General features: G+C 39.0%; 1 protein-coding gene across 1 annotated transcript; it reads left to right on the top strand.

Annotated features, from left to right (window-relative positions):
* Positions 1–13,941: 13,941 nt before the first annotated feature.
* EQTN (equatorin) lies at positions 13,942–25,820 on the top strand. The gene is given in 6 exon segments (XM_053911460.1): positions 13,942–14,041; positions 17,352–17,438; positions 20,740–20,790; positions 21,998–22,057; positions 24,833–24,983; positions 25,640–25,820. Coding segments are annotated over 6 exon segments (630 nt in total).
* Positions 25,821–26,692: the final 872 nt, after the last annotated feature.

Here is a 26,692-nt window from a genome sequence, read left to right as displayed (position 1 = left end):
GTGGGACGGCGGATCTAACAGGGGAAATTGAGAAGGTCAGCATGACTAGTGAGTGCTGTTGAGCTTGAGGGTGATGCCAGAGGCCAAGGTGGGGTTCCTGGGTGGGAAGGAGACAGCAAGACAATCTCAGAGTCCAGGAGAACTCACCCAGGATGGAAGCAGGGTGTCCTTATGAGCAACTGAAAGGGTACATAAGAAATGTTTAGGTTTTGTTCTTTGCTGTGAAGTGAGGGGGAAAAGCATGCATTTTATTCATCCTTATAGGAAAACAAGCTGACTTTTAAGAATGAATAAACAGAGCACCCAAAGCAGATCTTAGCTTCGATAATAAGAGGTTTACAGAAATATCACCATTAATTTTTTGCTAATTTTCCTTTTCATTTAAAGAAATTAACTGGCATTAATTCTTCAGCCATAATATAAAATATGTAGGTTCATGCACAATTAGAAATATGTAACGGAGAGGCTAGAGCCATGTGCAGCTGTGAACTTTATTAATGCATGCATTCTGTAAACTAAATTTAGAAATGAACAGGAGTCACATTGCATTTTAAAGCAGCATCTGTTCACCCACCTGACTTGTGCAGCTTCCTTTCAGGTCACTAGGAGTTATGCGGACCATAAGTGCCCTCCAGTTTCTGGTTCCATCGCGAGACCTCTCATATGTCGGGAGGCAATGCCAGTCTATGCTTTAAGGTGGAAGAAATAAATATGGTGTGAAGAAGTGAGTGACTTTTACCTTCCCATTCCCGATCATCTATGCAATGATTGACACAGAAGGTAGAAGGAGGCAGCATTTGTTTAAAAAAAAAAAAGGAGTGGGTAGGAGTGTTGTTGGGGTTTTCTTTAAATAATAAACCATTAGATGCAGCAACTATTGAACCAGGGAAGTTAAAGAAAATGTACTTGAAACAAAAGTCCCATTTCACACTCGCAGGAACAATTTTTAGCACATTCCCACCCTTAGCACAACGTTGTGCCAATAACATAAGATAGAGCTTTGAAATATTAAGTACTAGTGGAGCATTATCTGGACATTGAATTCAGCAAAACTCTGTGAGCTTATGGGTTTGAAATAAAAGAAATAAAAAAGTGCAAATCCAGAAAGTCCCTAAGTGCCGCAAACTGGTTATTGCCATGTTGTCTGGCTTTTGTCAGAAGAAAGATGGTGCTGCCCTTGGGCTCATGACGTTTAATTGGAATTTGCATCATCTCTCCTGAGTGACTGCAAAGACCACTGGGTGACTCATACAGAGAAATGTGAAAGAAAGGTTCTCAAGGTCCACATGCATTGCCAAGAGGGAGGGAAGATAAATGAGGTAATTTTTCAATATCTATCCTCTGGGCTCCCAGATTCCTGTGTTCTTGTATTGGAAAGGACCTAAGGCAGAGCAGATGGGCATGCCAAGTGCTTGAAGGGAAAACTCAAAGGCTTTTAAGGGGAAAGATAGCTGGGAATTTATTTATTGGGAATTTACTTTCTACCAAGCACTGTGCTTGGTATTGGGTTGGCCAAAAATTTGGGGGTTTTCCATTAGATGGCCCAAGTCGTGCTTAGTTGTCTGTAACTCCATTAGAAACAGTTTTGTTAGATTGTATTGCTACAGCTGTCATATCAGCATGCACTTAAAAAAGATGTCAAAATTTATAAATTTTTATGTAGCCATTTTAATATAGAAGATGGAAGAAAATATGCAAATTTTTTGACATTATGCTTTATTATTTCAAGTAAGGTAAAGACACAACTGAAACTCAAAAAAAATATTTGTGCAAGTAGGGAGGAGATGCTGTGAGTGATCAAATGTGTCAAAAGTGGTTTGTGAAGTTTGTGCTGGAGATTTCCCACTGGACGATGCCCCATGGTCAGGTAGACCAGTTGCAGCTGATAGTGATCAAATCAAGACATTGAGAACAACCAACATTATACCAATGCAGGAGATAGCTGACATTCTGGAAATATCCAAATCAATAAAGTTATTAGTAAAAATGAAAAATTTGCCTTTTATTTTACAGAAAAAACCATACAGACTTTTTGGCCAACCCAATACTTGACCTGTGTTCTCCCATTCCATTCTCACAACTGCTCGTTGAGGTGGGTGTTGGTGGCAGTGACTGCTACTGTCATCTGTTGCAAGTGCAGAGGCTGAGTCCCAACTTGTAAACTGGGGCAGTGGTGAGCTCAGTCTCTGAGTCCCTGCTCTCGTTTAGTGCTAGGCACCATGCCAAGCGCTTTACTTGGTTTATCTGAATTAATCTTGATCACAATTTTATGAGGTAAATACCATTGTTTTTATTTCCATTTCGCAGATGAGGAAATTGAGGTTTAGGCACAAAAGTCTTATTCAAGGTCATGCAGATGGCTTGTGGTGGAGTTGGGATTTGAACCCAGGCATTCTGCCTCCACAGCCTCTGCTCTTAATGACTATGTCATGTCCCCTTCAACACACACACTTTGTTTATTAAAATATTATTCCTCCTTTTAGACTGTTCACCTGCTACCCTCATAACAGAACTTCTTTCACCATGAGGATCATAAAGTTAGCTTCCCCTGGAAAGTCCAAAGGAACCTTGGGAAGCAATGATGAGGAAGTTTCAGAAGGTGAAATAAATGTTTCCTTCACAGCACGGAGAGGGTAAGTCTGATGAAGATGCCACTGCAAGCTAAGGTCATCAGATCGGTGGATCAGAGGGGAGGAAACATGTGGGCGTGCTGCCCTCGTGCAGGTGCTGCTGACCAGGTGACTACCTGGGGAGGGCAGACTGGCCGCGGCAGCCCCGTCTCTGCACTTGTGGGCAGAGCAGTCACAGGTTCAGGAATGCTTGTGCTCGTGATTCAGGGCGAGTCACACCTTCCAGTTACCCAAAAAACAATTTTGATAATAACCAGACTTAGTCTTCCAGGAAAGACTATTGCAATGGTCTCCCCTTATCTATAGAGGTATGTTCCAAGTCCCCCAGTGGTTGCCTAAACCACAGAGAGTACCAAACCCTATAGTGTAAACTATGATTTTCCTACATATAATACCTATAATAAAGTTTAATGTATAAATTAAGCACAGTAAAAGATTAATAATAACTAATAATAAAATAGAACAATCATCACAATATACTGTAGTAAAGGTTATGTGAATGGCTTTGGGGCCATTACTAAGTAAAAAAAGGGTCCCTTGAACACAAGCACCGCAACATGGTGGCGGTCAATCAGACAACTGAGGTAGTGCTCCGTGCCTAGAGTGCAGGTGGTGTATCCAGTGTGGATACACTGGACAAAGGGATGATTTGCATCCTACACAGACAGTGTAAGATTTCATCGCGTTACTCAGAATAGAGTACAACTTAAAACTTATGAATTTTTTGTTCTGAAATTACCCATTTAATATTTTTGGACCACAGTAGATCACAAGTAATTGAAACTGCAGAAAGCAAAACCATGGATAAGGGGAACTACTGTATCTCCTGGAATTGACCCTTTCATGATACCAGTGATGGGATATAGTAGCTTACAAGTAGCTAGGTGCTCATCTGAGTTGCTGGAATGGAATCAGGATAAGGTAAGTGTTAGCTAGGCTTTCCTGAGTGTAGGTGGCACAACCATTCTGCAGTGCTAATCTCTAGAGGCATTCTTATGTTGGAAGAAGGGAATGCATAGAATTGAGCTATAGGCATTTATAAAGTGAATGACTATTTGTTATTAGGTCATGGAGCAAGAGAACAGAAAACTGCAGAAAACTGACCTACTTGCAACTACATAAGTGGGGAGAGCCAAGAGCCCAGCAGAAGTCTGTGGTCTCTGGAGCCTCAACTGAGCAAGCACTCCCTTTGGTTGCCCTGACAATAGGAAATCTCATTTTTCAAAATATATTATCATGTGGAAAAGCTCACACATGCAAAGTAAACGGTAAGTCAGTGCAGAGCGAAACTGTCAGGGAGGTATTTGGGAGGGTTTGTGTAACAGGTAAAGGATCAGACGGAAAGAGAAAGAACTAGTTTTGTATTAAAGAGGTGATGTTCTAGGCACTTCCTAGGTCCTGCCGACCTGCTGTGTCGGGTGAAGAATACACTACACATTTGTGGTTTATGTTGCCTGATCTCTCTCTTCTGATGCTTTCGCTGAATGGAAGGAAAGCCCTGAGAGGCAGAACGGACAGGTCTGGAAGAGCCATATCCAGGTGTCCATTTCCAGACTCTCTGAGAGAGTCTGGAAGAGGGAAGAGGGACAGGATGGCATAATCTGATCAGGTCCACAGCACATTCCACCAGGAGTCTGTGTTAGGATGGCCTTTGGCCAACACCCCAAACTTAGTGCCTAAATTACTTGGGTCTTCAGCCTGTAAGATGGATTATTAGAATCAGTCCTAGATATTGGGAGCCATCCTGCCTGGTTTCAGGGGCTGTAGCCTCATTAATGGACAAAAGAGTCCCACGGCTATGGCTGAATGAAAAGGCCTTGGGGCCATGAGCCAATAAGGAGACAGAATCTATCCTCTTGTCAGGAGCGCAGCCCCTGCCTCCATCACTTCACCCTGCTTGGCCCTGAAAGATGACTGGTTAGTCAATGACAGGTAAGATCCCTCAAGGGAGGGACAACCTAAGCCAGGCAAAGCCACAAAAAGGGCCATCAAGGAAAGACTTAGGGGACTATAGAGAAGGGGCAGAAAGACCCTCACCCCTCGGCTTTGTCATAGCCTGAGTCCTCATTCTGTCTGTAAGCAGTCTCTTAATCTCTTGACTGCTTTGCTCCCCTTGCCTGACTCAGCCTGAAAACAATGCCAGAGGCAGCTTTGGCCTTGTACTAGAACGGACAGCTCCCAGGGACAATCTGGTCAGAGAAAAAATGTATATTCTTTCCTTTGAGGCTTGTTGATAGGCCTGTTCGTATGAACTACATGTTTGAGCTCAAAGCGTAGGAAGTGAAACTCCCTCCTTCATAATACGCACCTCAACAACCTTCTGGCATCAGCATATCTCACTGACCCTGACCAGAGACAATCCCTGTGTTTCTTCAATTATTATTTGTCGATGATGTCAGTTTTTCATGACTGTAGGTTTTTGGACATTGATTGATGAGATTTACATGCATACTGTGTATCTCTGTGTGAGCTGAACTCAATAAATATGCAGGGAAAGAGTTGCTCAAGGGTCTTGTCCTCTGAGAAACTTGCCAGCCTTCTCTCCCCAAGCAGATCACGTCTTGGAAGTCTCATTTCATCCAACATGGCCAGGAGGACTCCACCAGACTGAGACTCCTACACCTACAAAATTCAGTAATGAGCCCATCACAAGTTTTTTTTAACATTTAATTTAGCACGGACTATGTGCTAGAGTCTGGGGATACAGCAGTAAACAAGATATACAGAGTCTTATAGAGCTTATATTCTAGCAAGCATAGACTGCCAGGAAGCAAAAAAAAAAAAAACAGGTAAAAAATTCCTTATGATTGTGATGAGTCTTCTAAGGATAAGTTCAAGGCACTATAAGAACAAAAGACCTTGACCTAGCCTCAGGTCTGAAAAGGCCTTCCTGGGGGAGTGGATACCTAGGCTTATACCTTCAGTTTTATCTGGACTTAGCCAGGCACATAGATGGAAAAGAGCACTCCAAGCAAAGGAGCAGCATGGCGAAAGACCCTCAGGGAGGAATAGGTGTGGCATGTTTAAGGGACTGAAAGAGTGTGGCTGGGGCCCCAGTAAGAGAGGCAGCAGGTGGCACAGATGCAGCTGAAGAGTTAAGCATGGATCATATCACACAGAAAAATGAGCCTATCTTCCTCCAATGTCCAGAATAGGTGTTCATCCTACAAGAAAGAGTTCCTCATTTTTCTTGACACCATGGGTCATGTAACTGACAAGATTCTACATTTTGTTTGCTACGAAGGATAGAACTAATTCTATGCCAACCTGGAACATGATCACGGGAGTCTGCAATTGCATTTTTAAGCTTATTGCTGCTTAACTGGGAACCTGCACTTACTTTTCTAACCTACCCCCTTTCGTATTTTATTTATGCTATCCACTTATTTCCTGTACCTCTTATAAACTTTTAAAAATCTTCTCTGGGATAAGATGGGCTAAAGATCAAATGAAACGAGTCTAAATATTATGATAACTTGTTCATTCAGTCAGCCTTGGTCACTGCCCAAGTTCCCAGTTACATTTGAAAGTTACCTTCACATTCCCACTTTTCTGGGGGGGCAAATCACTTAATTTCAGTGAGTATTTTGAGGCCTCTAAGTTTCATTAGAACATTAGGGCCATTGAACTTTTAGAAGATGTGGACACTGATCATCACTCCAAAGTGAATGAGAATATATAAGGCAGGGGAGAGAGGAATTAGAACAGGATGTATGGCAGGGGTGATCACTGAGAAGAAAGAGAAAGGAGTGTTCAGAAGTTCTAAATATCTCTGAGTCCACTAATCTCGAAGTAACCACATTGTTACTTTTCCCTTCACCTTCCTGAAAATTTCCACCCCAAAGCCTTTAGTGAGGTCAAACCCAGGAGTCATCTGGCCAGCATGGGGTAAAGGGAGACCTGGTGGCCCAGAGTAGGGTGTGAGAACTCAACCAGGGTGAGAAGGGCATCTGAGTAGGAGCAGGGATGCTTGCACATTATTGGAACCAAATCAAGGTCAGGAGGAAATATGTATATATATATATATCAAAAAGCATGGGTTCAGCCCTGGCCGTATGGTTCAGTTAGTCATAGCATCATCCCATACACCAATAGGTTGTGGACTCAATTCCCAGTCAGAGCACATACCTAGGTTACAGGTTCAATCCCTAGTCTGGGCGTGTATAGGAGGCAACGATCGATATTTCTCTCTTACGTCTGTCCTTCTCTCTCTCCCTTCCTCTCTAAAATCAATGAACATATCCTGGAACTGTGAAGTATAATAATCATGTCCAAGTGCATGGCTTTAGATTGCTAAATTATATTAGAAGGGAAGAGCATTAGCATCAGGACGTCAAACTGAGAGACCAAGAAGTTGGATGCATTGTCTATGTGGCCAGTGAAGGTCTCTAGGAGGTGTAAGACCTGGAAATGAGAAGAATAGTGGGAAACTGGTACAGGAGTCTTCAGTGAATTAGGACAGGTTTAGAGAATGACAAAAGGTGATGGTGGCGGGTGGGGTAGTAAAGAGTGATATGGCTAAATGGCATAAATCTTGTAGGACAGAGAGTATTTGAGAACAGGGAAGTCAAGACCTTGAAGCAGCAAAAATGCCAACCTCGACTCAAGGCACCAATACACACTGGGGTACATGAAATGTAGAAGCTCTAGAAGACAGCAGTGAAGGGCCAGCTAAAAGCTGTACTTATACTGGATCTAGATGTTGCATTTATAATTTAACATTATGATAAAAGTATTCTCATAAACTTAACTTTAACATCTATTCAACATCTAATTTAGTGAATATTCACAACATTTTTTGTCAATTATTCTATTATTTCTTATTTAGGTTTTTCAAATTTTTCTTATTTAAACAATGAAGTAATGAGCACATTTTGGACTAAAACTTTATTTTTAAAATATATTTTATTGATTATGCTATCACAGTTGACCCATTTTTTTCTCCCCTTTATTTCCCTCTCCCTGTACCCGCCTCACACCATCATTTCCCTACCTTGGTTCATGTCCATGGGTCGTACATACAAGTTCTTTGGCTTCTTCATTTCCCATGCTGTTCTTAACTTTCCCCTATTTTGTACCTACCATCTATGCTTCTTGTTCTCTGTACCTTTTCCCCTATTCTCCCCCCTCCCTCTTCCCACTGATAACCCTCCATGTCATCTCTATTTCTGTAATTCTGTTCCTATTTTAGTTGTTTGCACAGTTTGCTTTTCTCTTTGTTTTTGTTTTTTTAGGTTCAGTTGTTGATAGTTGTGAATTTGTTGTCATATTACTGTTCATATTTTTGATCTTCTTTTTCTTAGATAAGTCCTTTTAACATTTCACATAATAAAGGCTTGGTGATGATGAAATCCTTTACCTTGACCTTATCTGGGAAGCACATTACCTGCCCGTCCACTCAAAATGCTAGCTTTGCTGGATAGAGTAATGTTGGATGTAAGCCCTTATCTTTCATGACTTGGAATACTTCAGCCCCTTCTTGCCTGCAAGGATTCTTTTGAGAAAATAGCTGATAGTCTTATGGGCACTCCTCTGTAGGTAACTGTCTCCTTTTCTCTTGCTGCTTTTAAGATTCTCTCCCCCTTTAATTTTGGGTAACTTAATTATGAAGTGACTTGGAGTGTGTTCCTCCTTGGATCCAACTTCTTTAGGACTCTGAGCTTCCTGGATTTCCTTGAAGTCTATTTCCTTTGCCATATTAGGGAAGTTCTTCCTCATTATGTTTTCAAATAAATTTTTAATTTCTTGCTCTTCCTCTTCTCCTTCTGACAGCCCTATGATTTGGATGTTGGAACATTGAAAGTTGTCCCGGAGTTTCCTAAGCCTCTCCTCATTTTTTTGAATTCTTGTTTCTTCATTCTGTTTTGGTTGGATGTTTATTTCTTCCTTCTGATCCAAACCATTGATTTGAGTCCCACTTTCCTTCCCATTGCTGTTGGTTCCCTGTACATTTTCCTTTATTTCACTTTGCATAGCCTTTACTTCTTCCTCTATTTTGCAACAATACTCAACCATTTCTGTGAGCTTCCTGATTACCAGTGTTTTGAATGCTGTATCTGATAGGTTGGCTATCTCTTCATTGCTTAGTTCTACTTTTGGAGCTTTGATCTGTTCTTTCATTTGTGCCATATTATTTTTTTCTTGGCATACCTGTTATGTAGTAAGGGGCAGAGCCTTAGGAATTCACCGAGTTTGCGCAACCCATGTTGCTGCATTGTGGTGCTGCATGTGGAGGAGGGGTCCAAGAGGGAATAATGCCGCTTGCTTGGCTCTCATCTGGCTTTCAGTTACCATATTTTTTGGACTACAAGAGGCACCAGATCATAAGACACACCTAGGTTTTAGAGGAGGAAAATAGGAAAAAATATTTTGAAGCAAAATATGTGGTAAAATACTTAACAACATCCTTTAAAGCAGAAATCCTTTTCTGCTTTGACATCTTTCCACCATTACGGTAGATTCAGGAGGAGACTACAGTGCACTATCGTATCTTTCTGCAACAAAATACAGTAATGACAGAACTATCAGCACTGTGTCCTCCATAGTTATGGGGGCACTGTAGCTGAGAACATCAGTGGATGGCGCACTGTTATGGGGAGATCTGCTGCTGACACTGTTATGGGGGAATCTGCTGCTGACACTGTTTTGGGGGAGATCTGCTGCTGACACTGTTATGGGGAGATCTGCTGCTGGAGGGCCACAGGTTGTGCCACACTCTTGTATGGGGACAGCAGTTTTGCACAACCTGTGTGGCTCTGCAGCTGCTGCCGAATTACAGCTCCCATCATCCCAACCTGTCCAAGCATGATGGGAGTTGTAGTTTTGCAACAGCTGCAGGGCCACATTGACAGGTGACCCTGCAGAGGAATTTGCCTGTGTTAATGTTAATGGAGGACACATCAGTCACGTGATGGAGGCACGTATGGGCACTGCAGGCTTTCTTCTCCTAACCTGCCTGCACCGCCTGTACCCTCCTCCCTAGCACTATAGTATGGCACAGCAGGGACTCTGCTCCTGCCTCCCTTGCTTCACACCACTGGGACACCCCCTCCTCCCAGCCAAGGGCCCTCAACATCGCCCCACTCCTGCCACCACCAGCTTCCTCCAGTAGCGACCCTGCTCCTGCCTCCTGTGACCCCACTCTGCCATCCCCCCCATAGCAAGCCACGTAAGCTACATTTGGACTATAAGACACAACCCCATTTCCTCCCAAGTTTTTTGGGGGGGTGCGTCTTATAGTCCAGAAAATACGGTACTTGCCCCACTACCCATGAGCAAATTGGACCCTTCTGGTGCTGATTCGTGGGTGGGTGGGTTTGTATATGTTCTAGGATCCTGTGTGTCTCTCTAACAAACTCTCCTGTGAGGCTGGAAGTTTCTCCCACCACTACACACCTGACATGTTTTTACAGTTAGAGGTTTTGAGGCTTTATTTCCTGGCACTGGAACCCTGGGTTGTGTGGTCGGTCTTGCTCCCCAGTTGTTCCTCCTGGTTTATCTGCACACAAATGTGGGACCACCCAGTCCACCAGCCACTACTTACCCAGCCTGCCAGCCTCCAACTCACCCATCCTGGTCCTCCAGCTGCCACCTTGCCATGAGTCCTCTCCACCCTGGCTGCCCACCTCTGCCCTTCCTACCAGTCTGAATGAATGTTTCTTCTTTAACTCCTTGGTTGTCGGACTTCCATACAGTTCGATTTTCTGGCAGTTCTGGTTATTTTTTGTTTTTAAAATTGTTGTTGTCCTTCTTTTGGTTGTGTGAAGAGGCAAAGTGTATCTACCTATGCATCCATCTTGGCAATGGACAAAACTTTTTTAGCATTCATTATTATTTCATTTAGAGAATTTCCTAGAAGTAGAATTTCCACCTAAAAGCATGGGAACATTTTTTTAGGCTCTTGATATTTATTGTTCTATATTCATCTTTGATTCTCCCTGCCCCAGCCCTGGACCCAACCATTCACCAAGAATTCCTAGTTCCTTTTAGTGGAGAATAATATCCACATGCCAATATCTGGAAACTAGATATGTTCATTGAGTTAGAATATTACCATCATCATGTCCTCCCAATGGACAGAGAAAGGGAATTATTGTATGCATGAGTATGTATGTATATGTAATATGTGCATTTATATGCATACACATATTTACATCTGGTTACCTTTAATGTTAGGCCAACACTTGTTTACATATTTCTAACTCTCCTTTGACAGTGAGAAACCAAGCTTCCATTACATTAAGTATTTAAGTCTTCTCTACTTCCCCTTATCTCCTTATGCTATTAGACTTCCTTCAGGTTCATTCTCTAATTCATCAGATACATAGAGACCACAGTTGGACATAATTTGTGAGCCTTTGTTACACTGAAAAAACTTTCGCATCTTTTTAAACTTATGCTTTAAAAAAAAAACAATGCTTGCGTCATTTTAATTATAAATGTTCTCTAATACTGAGAGGCCATTCATCAATAACAATATAAATTGAGAAAATTAATTGATCCTTTAATATCATAAAGAGCAATATTAATGATGGTGTCCATTTGATTTCTTACCTTTATTGATTTTGTAGGTGTTATTATGAGAAATATATGGATAACATTATCTATATGAAAGTCCTCTTTTGACTAAATAGTAGATAACTTTCTCAATCTCTGTGAGGTAAAAGATGTGTTTCACTGGAAAAAAATTTAGATAAAACAAATATTTTATGTTTTCTAAAGAAAAACCCCCAAAAAGATGAGTTTCAAAAAAACTTTTCCTAAAGAATTATAGTTAAGATAGCCCATGAACCAGAACTTACAGGGCATTTGGATTGAATCTTGGCATCTCTGATGAGTTTTTAACGAACAGTTTCATTTCAGTTATCAAAAAAAGCATATAATATCACAATGCTCTGAAAACCAAAAAAGTTCATTCTCATTCTCCTATCAAAAATATTAATGTTTTTTTAATTTTCTGGCACTTCTGGTTATTTGTTGTTTTTAAATTGCTTGTTATCCTTCTTTTGGTTGTGTGAAGAAGTGAAGCATTTCTACCTATGCCCCCATCTTGGCCAGAAGTGTCAGAAAATCAAACTGCATGGAACTCCAACAACAAAGGAGTTAAACATTCACCCAAACGGGTGCACTGAGACAAAGAAATATGGGCCAAATGAAATCATATCAAAACTCAAAAAAAAAAAAAAAAAGACCTAAGCAACAAGGAGCTAGACAACCTGTCTGATGTAGAGTTGAAAACACTGGTATTCAGGATGCTCACAGAAATCTTTGACCTCGGTCACAAGATGAAGGAAGAAATGAAGGCTATACAAAATGAAATAAAGGAAAGTATACAGGGAACCAACAGTGAAGGAAAGGAAAACAGGTCTCAAATCAAAGATTTGAAACAAAAGAAAGAAATAAACATCCAACCAGAACAAAATGAAGAAATAAGAATTCAAAAAAAAAATGAGGAGAGGCTTAGGAACCTCTGGGACAACTTTAAATATTCCAACATCCAAATCATAGGGCTGCCAGAAGGAGAAGAGGAAGAGCAAGAAATTAAAAACTTATTTGAAAAAATAATGAAGGAAAACTTCCCCAATCTGATGAAAGAAATAGACTTCCAGGAAGTCCAGAAAGCTCACAGAGTCCCAAATAAATTGGATCCAAGGAAGCACACACCAAGGCACATCAAATTACATTAGTCAAGATTAAAGAGAAGGACAGAATCTTAAAAGCAGCAAGAGAAAAGGAGACAGTTACCTACAGAGGAGTGCCCATGAGACTATCAGCTAATTTCTCAAAAGAAACCTTGTATGCAAGAAGGGGCTGGAAAGAAGTATTCCAGGTCATGAAAGGCAAGGTCCTACATCCAAGATTCCTCTATCCAGCAAAGCTATCATTTAGAATGGAAGGGCAGATAAAGTGCTTCTCAGATAAGGTCAAGGTAAAGGATTTCATCATCACCAAGCCCTTATTATATGAACTGTTAAAGGGACTTATCTAAGAAACAGAAGAAGATAAAAAACTATGAACAGTAAAATGACAATAAACTAACAAATATCAACAGTTGAACCCAAAAAACCAAAAACAAAACTAAGTAAACAACTATAACAGGAACAGAATTACAGAAATGGAGATCACATGGTGGGTTATCAGTAGGGAAGTGGAGGGGGAGAATGTGGGGAGAAAAAGGTACAAGGAATAAGAAGCATAAATAGTGGGTACAAAATAGACAGGGGGAGGTTAAGAATAGTATAGGAAACAGAGAAGCCAAAGAACTTATAAGTACAACCCATGGGTGTGAACTAAGGGGGAGTAATGCTGGAGGGTAGCAATGTGGTGCAGAGCAGATGGGGGAAAAGGGGAGAAATAAATTGGGACAAATGGTAAAAGCATAATCAATAAAATATACTTTAAAAAAGAGAACGAAAAGTGGTAGGTACAAAACAGACGGGGAGGTTAAGAATAGTATAGGAAATGTACAACCCATGGATATGAACTAAGGGGGGCATGCTGCTGGGAGGGATTTGCAAGGTGGAAGGGAATAAAGGGGAGAAAAAAATGGGACAACTCTAATAGCATAATCAATAAAATATATTAAAAAAAAATTTTTTAAATCTAGAGGACCTCAGGGTATCATTTCATAAGTTATATAAATGTCTAACTCCCAAGCTGTGCATCTGAGAGTATTATAATGTTGAATTACATATTGAAAAATAATTGAAAAATATGTTTTAATTAAATAAAATTCAGGAACCATGAAAACACATTTCTTAACTTTCGAAGAAAACTTATAATGGTTTATTTTTTAAACTAAAGGCCATGATACCACCAACAATAAAGCAGACATCTGCCTGAGTCACAAGTCTTTGGAAACTGCTCCCAGCATTCTTTCCTGCTGGTGGTGATGTCACAATGTCCCGGCCGAAGCAGCACCTGCTGGACAACAGAAAGGCAACGCTGAAGAGACTCAGTTCACTAGTGAATAAATCCCTTCATCCCGATGAATTTTATGTTATTTACTTTTTTATCTGGGGTTTTTTCCTCAGGGATTAGTGGTGTGACTTCCAATAACAAAGGTGAGTAAGTATTTAAAGCTTCACAGACATAACATAAGAAAGGTGACCTGTTATCCTAGAAAATTGATATAGAGCAATCTTCTGTGGGATAACAAAAGAAATATGTGGAAATATGGTATCATTTAGAATTTAAATCTCTGCCTCATATCCTTTGTGAAAAGGATGTGGTTAGAAAATAAAGTAATAAAAGAAGTGAACATATGCCGAATTTATGGTGTGTCATGCTTTTTTTTTTTTCAGAGTCTGATATGGTACCTATAATTGATGAAGAAAATAATGAGGAAGAAATTAAGGATAATGCTCCTGATAATGAGAAACATGACCATCATTTCCAAGATACAAAGCAATGTAAGTCTTTAAAGTTAATAGCAATGCATATATAAAAGCTGATTATTTTGGTTTGAGTTAAGTCTTTTAAAAACTATAATCATGTTATTTTTTCTACTTCTTAAAGAGTAATTTTACCTTATAGATGTTTCAGTGTGTAAAGTGAAATTTTTATTTTCTGCAATTTTTTCATGACATGACGTTTTACAAGGTTCTCTTGGTAATTGCCCATAATCACCATGGGCTTCATTGTAGCATTATGGTTATTTATTCACATCCATAACAACTGACTTAATTCTGTTGGAAGTTAACCAAAATTTATTTGGAGCTGTGTATGAATTTCCTAGAGCTGCTAAATGAAGTAACACAAATTGGTGGCTCAAAGCTGCAGAAATTTATTCTCTCACAATTCCAGAGGCCAGAAATTCAGAATCAAAGTTTTTACCCCACCTTGCTCCCTCCAAAGCCTTTAGGGGAGGGTCTCTTTCCTTGCCTCTTCCAGCTTCTGGCTGCAGGCATTCCTTGGCTTGAGCAGCAGAACTCCAATCTCTGACTCTTTTTCACGCAGCATTCCTCCTGTGTCTCTGTGTCCAAATTTCCCTCTTCTCATAAAAATGCCATTTATCTCAGATTAGGAGCCCACCCTAATCCAGTGTGACTTCATCTTAACTAATTATATCTTAAATGACCCTATTCCAAAATTAGGTCATATTCAAGGTTTGGTAGGGTTAAGACTTCAACACATGTTGTAGAGGATGAGGAGACAAATTTCAACTCATAACAAGATGACTTTGAGGTGTGTGGAAGGACCATTAAAATTCATTCACCCTCCTCATGCAGGCTTTCTTTCCATGTTCTTATAAGGTCCACCATTCTCAAAAGTGAAAAGTTAATAAGAAACTCTTGTTAAAAATTATTTTAAATTAAATCTAGTTATTCTGGGTTCTTTATTAACATTAATCAAAGAAAAATTAGAAATACATATACACTCAAGTCCTTTGAGAACCATAATCCAATTCTATTTTTTTGGAGGAGTTGTTATCCCTTTTTTATATGTGGAAATAAAACAACTCTGATGCTCAGAGAGGTCAATGCCCAGGTTTCACAGGTACCAAGGAGCGGACAGGTGTTGAGTCAGGCTGTCTCTACTGTGTACCAAACAGTGCAATCCTTTCCTCTTTCGGTTGTAACTCTATTTGAGGTAACCAGAGGGTAAATAAATCAATAGATTGGTGGTTACTTTGATTAAAGAAAAAAAATATTTCTCACACACACACACACACGCATTTATATAAAAATATATATGGGCCCTGGCTGGTGTGGCTCAGTGGATTGAGTGCTAGTCTGTAAACCAAAGGGTCACAGTTTCGATTCCCAGTGAGGGCACAGGCCTGGGTTGCAGGCCAGGTCCCCAGTAGGGGGTGCATGAGAGGCAACCACACACTGATGTTTCTCTCCCTCTCTTTCCCCCTCTGTTCCCCTCTCTCTAAAAATAAATAAATAAAATTAAAAAAATAAAAATATTAAAAAATTAAAACCAGCATTAAAAAAAACATAAATGGAATCATAGTAAAGAATTATGTTATGACCGACTCTTCTCATTTAGCAACTCTGGAACTCTTTTCACATCTACCTCATTATTTTTAATGGATATATAACATGGCATAAAGTGATGTTCCATAATTTATCCACTGTCTTATAAAGAATTAAATTATGGGAAACTTCTTCCTTGAATGCTCTTCTCCTATACTCTTGGGTATAACTCTCTTTGGATATACCCAATTTGTGGATTGCTGAACAAAGAATAAATCTTTTAAAATATTGATAGATATCACCAAATTGTATCTATCAATTTGTATCCCCCCAAAATGCTCCATAATCTCACCTACAATAAATAGTGTTGATGATATTTTGTGAAGAAGTGAGAAATTTCATTAGTGATTTTAATTTGCACCCCAATTATTTGTGAAGTAGAATATTTTTCTCTGTTGGGCATATAATTTCTACTTCTGTGATTTGTCTGTTTTTATCTTTGGCCCATTTTTCTATTAGATTGTATTTTCATTGATTTACAGGGGCTCTTTTATATTTGGTATATTAATCTTTATGGTAAAAGTAACAAGTATTGTTCCCCAATCTATTACTTATTTTTAAATGTGTTTAGGTATTTTAGTCACACAGAAAATTTTAAACGTTATAAAATCATTTTTTTTATTAATTCCTCTATAACTTCTGTATTTTGTATCATGCTTATAAAAGCATTATTCAATTACATATTAAATTATTTTCCTACTTTTTTGTTTCATATTTTAACTCTTAACTTAAATCCAGTTATTTTTGCATATGGCATAAAATGTTATATTTTTCAAGGAAAATCACCAAGTGTCGAACATAAATTCCCTACTGATGCAAAATTCACATTTAATATAATCTAAATTCTCTTTTGAAATTCAGTCAATTGCTACCTTTATGTTTCTTTGATCTGTCTTTCCCTGAAAACATACCACATGAGAATGGTGGGCTAAAATTTTCTTTTTTTCTCCATAGATCTAGCTAAAAAACTTCTGAAAAATTATGGTACATTAACAACACAGTTGTGTGTGTGTGTGTGTGTATGTGTGTTCTGGGAGTAATAGATACATACATATGTAGTGAATACATATACATTCATGTGTGTATAAAATTTTCTGTCATTTTATGAGATCATGGAAAAAAGGATATATATATATATATATAGTCTGCCATCTTTATCTGATTTACTTGACTTTGGTCAGGTGAATATGCCCATTAATTTTGAATTATAATCAACCCCACTGACACCTCTTAAGAGCAGGGTTCTTTATGTACACATATAAATGTAAATGTACATAGGAGACCTTGGTTGTTAATGAAATATGTGCTTTTTAAGCTGAACTGTTCCATAGTTTAACAGAAGATTCAAGGGCAAATGAATGCTTCTTACGTGGCTTTTTGATAATGTCAATACATTATCAAATGTAGATGTGAAAATATTACACATCTACAAATATACTTCAGGACTTATTTTGCAGTTCAATATGTTTTTCCATAAATTCCTCAATAATTTCTTCTCGGAAAGTCATTAGCAAAAAGATACTATTTTAGCTCTTTTACCCATGAATTGTATTTTTAACCTTTGTCCTACTTCCTAATTTTATAGATGAAGGATGTCTCAAATGCCTTATTATTCTTTTCCTGCAATTAGTCATTGCATATGTTTTGCTTTGTTTTTTAAATCAGATGAAGAAAAATGTAAAGGAACAAAAAGTGTGAACTTAGCTAATGGCTGCAAACTTTTGTCTTATGATTTCAGATGTGTTCACAACACAAAGTCCAAATGGCACGCAGTCTGAAATATCTGTGAGAGCGACAACTGATCTGAAGTTTGCTCTAAGAAACTGTAAGTACTGAAACGCACCACTGCAAATGTGAAGAGCCCTTAAAGCAAGATTTCAAAACAGCAATACAGAATATTGTGTAGAAAAAAGATTTTAAGAGGAGCCAATGTCAGAAGCCTTAGTTCCTAAATAAGGAGACTCCATGTCCATTGCACGGATAAATTCAGAAGGCAAGGAAGTTCTTCCATTTCTTAGGCTCATATTTTTGGTTTGCATGGAAATAAAAATTAAACTAAATTTAGAACTAAAAAATTGTATGTCCTTCTTAGACACATATTTTTACTACTCTCTGCTTTATACCTTCAGCTCCAAATGTTATTTCCTTTTTGCACCTTTCCACCAAGCATAACTACTTGATAGATGACTTTGGAGGCCAGTAAAAGTCTCCAAAATACGTATAACACATGTTTTACATTGGCGTGTTTCCGGCAATGGAGATTTTAATTGGTAAAAGACAGACTCAGTAAGCCTAATTATTAGTACAGCTACTTGATAATAATGGAATATTTTGAGCGGTTTCAAACATTGGGACATTTCAAGGGCATACATTAATTAGACAGGTAACTCATGGGAATTTTGCTTGTACAAGCGAGCATCTTGAGTTGTTTGGGACAAGACACAGAGTCTGTTTAAGAAGCAGACCACAAATTCCCTTAGGAGGTGGATTTTTGAGGACCCATGGAAATGGTTCCAAAACCCTAACTTCTGTTCCCACAGTTCACGTCCCCAAAGGATTATCAGAGAGAGTTGGACTGGGGTCAGTTGCTGCCATGTTAAACGGGGATCTGACAGTGGGTGACACACTGACATGGATGGGACGTTCTAGAGGAGCAAGCCCTAAGGAGAGTGGAATCTGCAGAATAATTCTGAATAACAATTATTTCAGTCCCTGAAATTGTAAGGGAAAGTAGCTGAAGCAATCCAGTCTTCCCCAATATGGTGTAAGAGGGCTGCATAGCAGAGTCTAAGGATTTCTGACCAATTGTTCTAGTCCTGCCTGAGTCGATGTCAACTGTGGTAACAGTCTCTTTTCCATCCTTTCGTGCCACTGGGTAGACTCAGTCTCAATTCACTCTGCCGCTCTGTAGAACTCCGCCTCTGGTGGGATTGCCTGTACTGAATATGGGACTTTGTTGAACCCTGTAATAAGCAAAGTTAACTGAAATTTCAGGCCAATTTCATGGGGGGAAATATCGTCCTCCAGTCACAGCTGTCCCCAGATACTCTCTCACTGATGTATCTCCAGATGGACACATTACAGACTGAGATATGTACTAAATCAGGCCTGAAGATCCTCGATTTGTGGTCCCAAATCTTTATATCCAAAACTCTGTTTTGGGAAGTAAACATGAACATGTTTCCAATTTACATGGAAACTGATGTTGCCTCCTTTTTCTTGTCTTTATATTGACAGCAACCAAACTGTCCTGGGCCGACAGTATCATTTCAAGGTCTGTGCAGGAACTGTCCAAGACAAAGTATCTAACCCAACAGGTCTTCCTTACCACCAAGGGAAGCTTGTCCCCCTGATCCTGGCTTTTCCTCTCTCTTGCATATTATAGGTATATGAATCGCACCTCAAGCAAAAACTTCATTTTTTTCTTTCCCTTCCTTTATCTCAAAAAATTGTCAACATCTTTCTCTCTGTTTTTTTCTCCTTTGTTCCACTTTTTAGCTTAAATATATGCCAAATGACAAATGTTGAGTCCATGTTTCTATATGCTGATAATCCATTATCCCTTTTCCTAGATAAACTCGTCAATGAAACAACTACACCACCTTCTGGAAAATCCAATGAAGATCACTCTAAAAACAGATTTCAAAGTATTAAAGTTTCTACACTGTAGTCGTACCTGGAGCATATCATTATATGAGTAAAAATTTAAGTTGTTTCACTACTCTGAGTAGTTCATAAAGTAGTCGCATGCTTAAAGAACTTGTACAGCTACAATTTAAAATCACTCTAAAATCTTTTAAACTGAAAATCTAAGGGTCAGTTTTGAGATTATCTGTCAAGGCATAGAAAGTGAGCTCTTTTTACAATTTTATTTTAATAAAATGGATTCGATTTATATTTATACCTATAGTTAACATAAATATAGGTATAAATTTATTTTATAAAAATATGTAATACATTGTAATATAACTTTTAATAATTACATAAAAGTTTCTACCTGCTTGAGGAATAAACTTTTCTCTGCATGAGTCAATTATTAGTGTTTCTGAAGATTATTTGGGTGGGGGGGTGGGAGTAAGAGGTTGCAAAATCAAAATAATCATTTGACTCTCCTGCCAAGAATAATGTTCCTTATAAAGTATTTGTGAAACCATAACAACCCAGGATGGCTTGAATGAGTGGTCTAATTGAAGACAATGGACATGTTGTTACATGAAACTCTATTTTCTCCAGTTCATGCAATACAAGTATGTTCCCAATATGATTACTGTACATTCATTTGCATGTTTAACACTACTAAAAATAAAAATTAAAACCTATTTAGTGTCTTTGATATATTTAAAAATAGAAATCTGATCATCCTGGTATATTTCCCTTCTTTAATATCTAGTAATTTACACTCAAGTTTTAATTTACTAAAAGTAAATGAAGAAGAAAAGAATAAAGAACTCTCTGGGAAAAAATATTCAAAAATTTAAAGTTACAACACTGTAGTCATGCCTGGAACATATCATTATAAGGGTAAAAATGTAAGTCTCACTGCTTAAATATGGGGTTGCACTCTAACTTCTAACTAGGCATTCAAGTCTGAAATGACCTGCATTAAAGAACTTTTCACTCTCATCTCTGGTCACATGCCCCATCCACATTCTTCCTTCTAGACCACCAGAAGTTTACGAGCTTACCCATCTTGCTCATGATTTTGAGTTTGCTCACGGTAGAATGACCACTATCTCCCCCTGTTGCCTGGCAAACAACTTCTAGTCCTCTGCGCCTATATTGAAGCATCATCTCCCTTCTGAAGGGCATCCAACTTTTGCAAGTTGATTTTGGTCCCTCCATGCATACTGCCTGTGTGTTCCCTTCAAAGCCCTCCTTATCCTGCAACATAATTTACAATGATTCTTACTGCTTTCACAGTCAAGTGGGCTCCTTGAGCATTAAGACTGTCTTGTTCATTTCTGTAACTTCAGTACCAACCACAGGGTCTGGCACATGGTAGGAGCTCAAGGTTTAACTCTTAAATGCCTAAACTAGCAAACAAGTGAATGAATGTTCTCTCACAAATTTACTAAAGCCAAATTACCTTATTTTGTCATCCTGTTCTATTTTGTTTTTTTAAACAGAATCAACCCAGGGTCAAAATGAGCCTGCATTTTGGACAATGTTAGCTAAAGGTAAACTCATAGTAGTTAGGTAGCTGGGAAAATGTTTTGTTGTACTACAGTCTTATGTAAAAAAGCCAAGATTGAGTGTGTGTCAATAGTGCTAACACACTAAGAGCTAATGTCAACATTTTGCTGCCATCATGACATGTAATAGCAAACGCGGAACAAACCCTGAATGTTGATCAAGTGCTTTGCTTCCAATTCTCCCCCGACAAGTTTTATGTTTCTACAACTGTTACAATTAATTTATTTATGATTAAAATTCTTAATAAGGATCTCACCCAATATAGTCCCTGTTTGTGTTTGGAGCAGTATGCACATAAGCACATGGAGATGCAGGAATAAATGCAAAGTACATATCAAAATGCATGCATGTGTAAAATTAATGTATGTATGCATTGCAAATATGCAAACATGCATTATAAATGCAACGTGCATATCATATATGTATATGTATGTGTAAATGTAATGTGAACACATATGTGTCTAAATGTAATATCGCACATATATGCATGTATTACAAATGTAAAATACATACCATATCCAGTTGGCCTTCATTATTTGCATATTCTGGATTTGAGAATTTACCAACACCTGAGGTTTATCTGTAGCCCCCCAAATCAATACCTGGAGCACCTTCACAGTCACGTGCAGACATGCTCAGCGCAGCCACACGTTTTAATTGCCTGTCACTAGCATTCGCAGCTGAGGTAGAAAAAGGCAACATTCTGCCTTCTTTTTTTTCAGCTCTCATACTGTAAATAAGCGTCATTTTTGTGATCTATTTAGTGCTACATGTATTTTCTGTTGGTGGTTTTACTCTTTAAAATGTCCCCTAAGTGTAGAATTAGATACTGGTCAGTGTTCCTAAGCACAAGACGGCTGTGATGTATGCACCTTATGGAGAAAGTGTGTGTTAGGTGAGCTTTATTTAGGTGGGAGCTAGAGTGCTTGTTGGCTGTGAGTGCAATTTAACGAATCAGCAATATGTACTGAAATAAAATATCTTTCAACATATGTACACATAAAACAAGGTTTTGTATTGATTGTTTGATGAAAATGTTGTGACCTCACAGGAACCCAACTAACCCTGTATTTCCCCTGGGATTATAAAAACAACTACCATGAATAATGAGAATAAAGTATATATTACACACACACACAATTTTAGCAAGTGAATTTTGTTTACCATAACACCAATTTATTGTTTTAACAGCTTTAAATGAAACAAGGGGGAACGAAGAAGCAAAAGATCAATTATTTCAACCAATTCCAAGTAAGAACCAAGTACTTCAATTAAATGAAAACATAAATACTTGCACACAGGGTAGTGTCTGCATGGTGCTGCTGTGTTTCTGGTAAGGTGTACGTGGGAGGGCAGGGTGGGGGCTAACGCTGACGCAGAGGACATTTCCCGTTTTACGGAAGTTAAGGTTGGTAAGCCTGTTCTCCAGTTACCATATTGCAGAGACTATTTCCGTCTTCCTGTTTTATAATCTATGTTCCTGAAACAGATGAACCAAATAGAGAGTAAGCAAGTGAATAAAATATAGAATGCAGCATGTTTTTTTAATTGATAGACTTTGTATTTAGAGTAGTTTTAGGTTTACAGGAAAATTGAGCAGAAATTAGAGTTCTCATTTATTCCCTGTGCTCAGTTTCCTCTTATTACCCCCTTGCATTGGTGTGGGACAGTTTTTATAATTTGTCAGCCAATACTGATACAGTATTATTAACTAAAGTTCACAGTTTACATTAGGGTCCACTTTTTGTGTTATACAAATCTGGGTTTTTTTAATTTTTTTATTGCTTGATTACAGTTCTTTTTTAAATTTTTTTATTGTTCAATTACAGTCAAATCTATGGGTTTTGATGAAAGGAAATGCCACGTGTCCACCACTGTAGTGTCACAAAGAACAGCCCTCCTGCCCTAAAAACCCTCTGAGCTCCATTCGGCCGTCTCTTCCTCAGCCCTGCTTCTGGCAACTACTGAAATTTGCGTCTCCATAGTTTTGCCTTTTCCAGAATGTCATATATTTGGAACTACATGTACATTATGTAGCCTTTTCAGACTGGCTTCTTTTGCTTAGTGATATGCACATAAGATCCCTCTATAGATTTCCATGGCTCGATAGTTCCTGACTTTTCACCACCGAATAATGGTCCACCATACAGAGGTACCAGCTTGTTTATCCAGTCACCCGCTAAAGGTCATTTGATTGCTTCCAGGTTTCGGCAATATAAATAGATCTATGAACATTCAGATGTAGGTTTTGTGAGGACACAAATTTTCAACTCATTTGAAATAACCAAGCATTATGTTGGCTGGATTGTATAGTAAGACTCTGCTTAGCTCTGTAAGAAACTACCAAACCGCCTTCCAAAGTGGCTAGACCATGCTGCATTCTTGCCATCAATGAATGAGAGAATTCCTGCTGCTGAATGCAGTAGTTTTCATTAATGGATTAATTAATTTATATGCGTGAAAGAACTCCTGATTTGAATGGGAAATTTCCTGACAAGGTACTATATTAATGTTCCTCAAACCTCTGTCTTGCACATAAACCACTGAAAAAGACACAGCTTCTGGTGCTTCGTGGAAGGCCTGTCCTGTCAGTTCGGCACCGGATTACTCGACGCAGGCCGCCTCTTGCCTTGCAGTGCCTCAAGGAAGTGGGGCGAGGCATCTGTGTCTTAGAAGAGCTAGACATAAGAATGACACATCCTGGGACACTTGAGAAATATTTTGTCTTTTTAAGTAATTAAATTGAGCATGATGGATTTTTAATCACATAGCACACACTCAAATGCCGATGCTTTACGTACATTCCTATGTTAATGCTCACAGCAGCTCCATGAAGTTGCTAGTATCTCCATTTTACAGGTGAGAAAACCAAGGCTTATGGAGAAATCCCGCTCAAACTTGCCATTAGAGTTTTCATAATTTCCAGTGGATGGGAATCCCAAATCCTCCTCTAGCTTTGCCCATCACCTTTACAAACATGCGTTCTTTACAAAACCCTTTTAAAAAGTAGCAGAGCAATTCAAGAGCAAGGCCCATTTTAACATAATTTGCTTATTCCCAGAATAATCTGCCTCAAAGTCAAGATGATATTCTTTGACAATTGTACACATTTCACTTCATTTTAACAATTACTATTTTTAAAAATTAGAGCATACAGATATGAGAGCTTGTCACTGTTTATTACCAAAAACATCATTACCTAGAAGAAAAGGAACACCCTTGAAACTCTTCAAGGATGTTGGGGGAAAAGGGAGAAATATTAACATGATCATTTAATGTATTTAAAACTATCATTAAATAAATGTCTATTAAGTCTGACATATTTTAAAAATATAAACTTTGACTGTAAACATATATTTTCATTAATAGATTTAGTAAAAAGACTTTTGACATCTCTGTATCTGGACATAATTTTTATTATATAACTTATTAAGTTAAATAAGTTTTAGTTTTTTCTTTTAACATCAGGTACATGAGGTTTGATCCCAGTAACAAAATGGAAAGTTCAGTTCTTCAGCCTCACGGAGAAAGCATCTGATACACCATCATATCAGCTTGAAAGAGAAATCAATGCATATCCCAAGAGTCGAATTACATCTTTCTCTTTTGAACAATGTGTGTAAATTCACATTTTTAATAGTAATCTCTTTAGAGTTTTGAACTGGATTTTATTAGGGAGGAAGTCTGCTACACTCACATATTGGTAACCTGTGTTTGAAACCAGATTTTGCCACCTAATAGCTGTGCGTCACGGGCAAGTTCATAATCTTCTGGGAGCCTGTAAACTTGAGCTGAGGACAGTTTTTCCAGGGTTGCTGTGAAAGTTAAACCAAATAAGAGTACTTGGCCACAGGGGGTAACCTAGACCCTTCTCCTCTGCACTGCCTGAGGGTAGGGCACTGAGCAGTCACTACTGGAGAGGGCGGAAGGCCTTTCTGCAGTGGCTTTGCAACCCTTACTCCTCCAGAAAAACATGCTGGACAAACACACTTACTCTTTTCCATTGCACTGTCTCTTTTCTCTTAGGCTCTGATTTGAATGCTACAAATGAAGACAAAGGGGTAGGGCAGCAGGATACCAAGTTAAAATTAATGCTGGGCATTTCATTGATGACCCTCTGCCTTTTCGTCATCCTCTTGGCGGTATCTAGTTCCCTGCTGTACAAACTGAAGACAAGGTAAGTCTACAGACCTCCAGAGTCTCTACAACACACCCCACGTGCAGCTCACCCATGTCTCTGGCTGTCAGCAAAACGTGACTTTCAAATTCATCTGGAAGGCATTCAGTTGGCTCCATTTCCCCTATTCAGAAAGAAAAATGGGCCGTCTCTTAGGGAATATCCCTCTTGAACATTTCCCAATATCTTAAATAATCATCTAGACACAGGAGAGTGCAATCTTTTGGTGTCTCTGGGCCACACAGTAAATAAATTGCAACACGTAATCACAAAAAAATCTCAGTGTTTTAAGCAAATTTACAATTTTGTGTTGGGCTGCATTCATAGCCACCCTGGGATGCATGAAGCCTTTGGGCTGCAGGTTGAACACCCCTGATTCTAGAACGAGAAACCGCCCTAGTCAACTGGAAAGAATGTAGAGAATCTGGATGCGCATCCTCTTTCGATGGCCTTGAACAAAAGGGCTGCGAGCTCTGTCTCAGCAGCACGTCCGCTTAGGGTCTAACAGTTCCCATTCATTTGCAGAGTATTACACCAAGTAACCGATATCTGGGACAGAATTCATACACTGTTTTAAGTTTTGTGAAGCTTTTTGGGGCTGTGCTGTAAACATACACAATTTAAAACAATTCCTGACATATGTTTTCATGTTCCAGTTTTATAAAGAAACATGAACGTGAATACGCCATCAACCCGCAGCTGGCAGACCTGTCCTACTTTCATCCAGCAGAAGGCGTGTCAGACACATCCTTTTCTAGGAGTGCTGGCAGCAGCACAGTTCTGGGCACAAAATCTAAAACAATGGACACGGTTTCCACAGCCTCAGATGAAGACTGAGCCTTCAGAGTGAGGAAGTTGCTACTGATGAATAGGCAACTTTAATTTTTTTGTCATTAAAAAAAGTATCTTTCTTTGTGAATCACACTAATGTCATGATTTGGAAACTGCTGAGGCATTCACATTTTTCTGTTGTCTTAAAGGGAGGACATATTCAATAAAATTCAGCTATAAAAATTATTTAATGGAAAAATAAAATAATTTAAGGTATGGAAAACTCATCGGGTAAAAATAATCCTGGAAAATGACTTAGGAAAGGTATTCAGTCTAGGTTGTTTCATTTTTAAATGCAGACACAAATGTTTATCTACCTCACCTAAGGGCATTTTGAGGACTTTCAGGGCGATCGCTGTGACTCACACACCTCCCCACCACCGAAACAAAAAGAATATACCCGTTTATGTTTTACTGGCAAAACAGTTGTGCCAGAAGAGAAAAAACTAAATTAACATTAGAGACTCCCAGCAGTCTTGAATTGTTTAAAAGTTGTCGGGGCTGCCCTGACTCAGTGGCTTGGTTGGAATGTCATCCTGAACACCAAAAGGTTGCAGGTTCAGTCCCTGGTCAGGGCACATTTGTAGGTTGCCAGTTCCATCCCCGGTTGGGGCATGCCTATGGGAGACACCTGATTGATGTTTTCCTTTCACATCAATGCTTCTCTCCTGTCCTCTCTTGTTGGGAGCTGTCCTGCCTGGTTTCAGGGACTGTAGCCTTCTGTCCCATGGCTAGAGCTGAGTGAAAAGGCCTTGGGGACATGAGCCACTAAGGAGATAGAATATTACCTCCTGGCAGGAGTGCAGCCCCTGCCTCCCTCACCTTACCCTGCTTGCCCCGGGCAGATGAAAGGTTAGCCAATGACAGGTGAGATCCCT

The sequence above is a fragment of the Desmodus rotundus genome, chromosome 1 (genome assembly GCF_022682495.2).
Source record: "Desmodus rotundus isolate HL8 chromosome 1, HLdesRot8A.1, whole genome shotgun sequence".
NCBI lineage: Eukaryota > Metazoa > Chordata > Mammalia > Chiroptera > Phyllostomidae > Desmodus > Desmodus rotundus.
Note: the sequence above shows the minus strand (reverse complement) of the source record. Positions and strands in the feature narration are given on the sequence as shown.